Source organism: Hippocampus comes, unplaced genomic scaffold, assembly GCF_001891065.2.
Source record: "Hippocampus comes isolate QL1 unplaced genomic scaffold, H_comes_QL1_v1.1 scaffold2549, whole genome shotgun sequence".
NCBI lineage: Eukaryota > Metazoa > Chordata > Actinopteri > Syngnathiformes > Syngnathidae > Hippocampus > Hippocampus comes.
The window spans coordinates 1-842 of NW_017807406.1; the positions used below are offsets into that span (position 1 = coordinate 1).

The window sequence follows — 842 nt, forward strand, 5'->3', positions numbered from 1 at the left end:
TGTCAGGTAGTTTGATTGATTGGGTACACCAATCAGTCAGGTTGGTCGAGGTTGGCTTGGCTGGTCTGGGTTGTTGAGCCTGAGTCAGAGGTACCGACCTCATCCCTGAGAGGACGCAGGTCCTGGCAGGTCTGCAGGATGCCCTGGATGATGGGCACCGTGTCGGCCAGTGTCTCCATCTCCTGCAGCGAGTTGAAAACCCGCACCGCCTCGTCCTGCAGGCTAGCATAGCCCTGCTGCCTTTGCACTACACAATTTAGGGGAATTGTCATGAAAAGGAGAATCGGGAAAACCGTGAAGTTTTTTTTTCCCCAAAGTCCTTGTGTAACAAAACTTACGGCTGGTGACTTCGCCATACGGTAGCGGCAGTAGCGGCGAGTGTAGAGGATGCTGCGTGTATCTGAGGATGGGGTTTCTCCTGTACATTTGCTCCACTATTTCTGGATTCACGCTGTTCTCCTGGTAACATCGCAGCATGATAGAAACAGCCCTCACCGTGAACCCAATGTTAAATCATTAGTTATCTAGCAGTGTCAATCATGGTTCTACCTTGATGTCTCTGATGAGCTGCAGAGTCGGTGTCTCGATGGGTGTCTTGCTGTCAATGACGCCTTGTATGGCAGCCGTCCATCTCATGGCCTCATTCAGCATTTTGGTGTAGAGGCGGTAGGAATGTTTCCTGCCATACACAATGATGTTCCAGTATCCTGCACAACAAAGATGGCCACAATTAATTCTGTTCCAACAATGACAATAATACTTCAACTTTATTCATTGAACAAGGTAAGGCAACTGAGAACAGTTTTTCGCTGACATAAATGTTATAAAAACATGCCTAGGCT

At 48.3% G+C, this 842-nt stretch overlaps 1 protein-coding gene across 1 annotated transcript; it reads right to left on the reverse strand.

The window, feature by feature from the left end:
• Positions 1–9: 9 nt before the first annotated feature.
• Positions 10–728, reverse strand: LOC109508189 (unconventional myosin-X-like). Its single transcript, XM_019858068.1, has 3 exons — positions 550–728; positions 339–459; positions 10–247 (listed from the first exon to the last, which is right to left on the reverse strand). Exons 1-3 carry the CDS (start codon positions 649–651, stop codon positions 33–35), a joined length of 438 nt encoding a protein of 145 aa, XP_019713627.1. The 5' UTR covers positions 652–728; the 3' UTR covers positions 10–32.
• Positions 729–842: the final 114 nt, after the last annotated feature.

Bases quoted from the DNA above. Each gene is read 5' to 3' on its own strand.
- LOC109508189 (XM_019858068.1), bottom strand. From the start codon at position 651: ATGCTGAATGAGGCCATGAGATGGACGGCTGCCATACAAGGCGTCATT. The intron at 460-549 runs GTAGAACCATGA...CGATGTTACCAG, and splicing joins AGCTCATCAGAGACATCAAG to GAGAACAGCGTGAATCCAGA. The intron at 248-338 runs GTAAGTTTTGTT...TAAATTGTGTAG, and splicing joins GTATGGCGAAGTCACCAGCC to TGCAAAGGCAGCAGGGCTAT.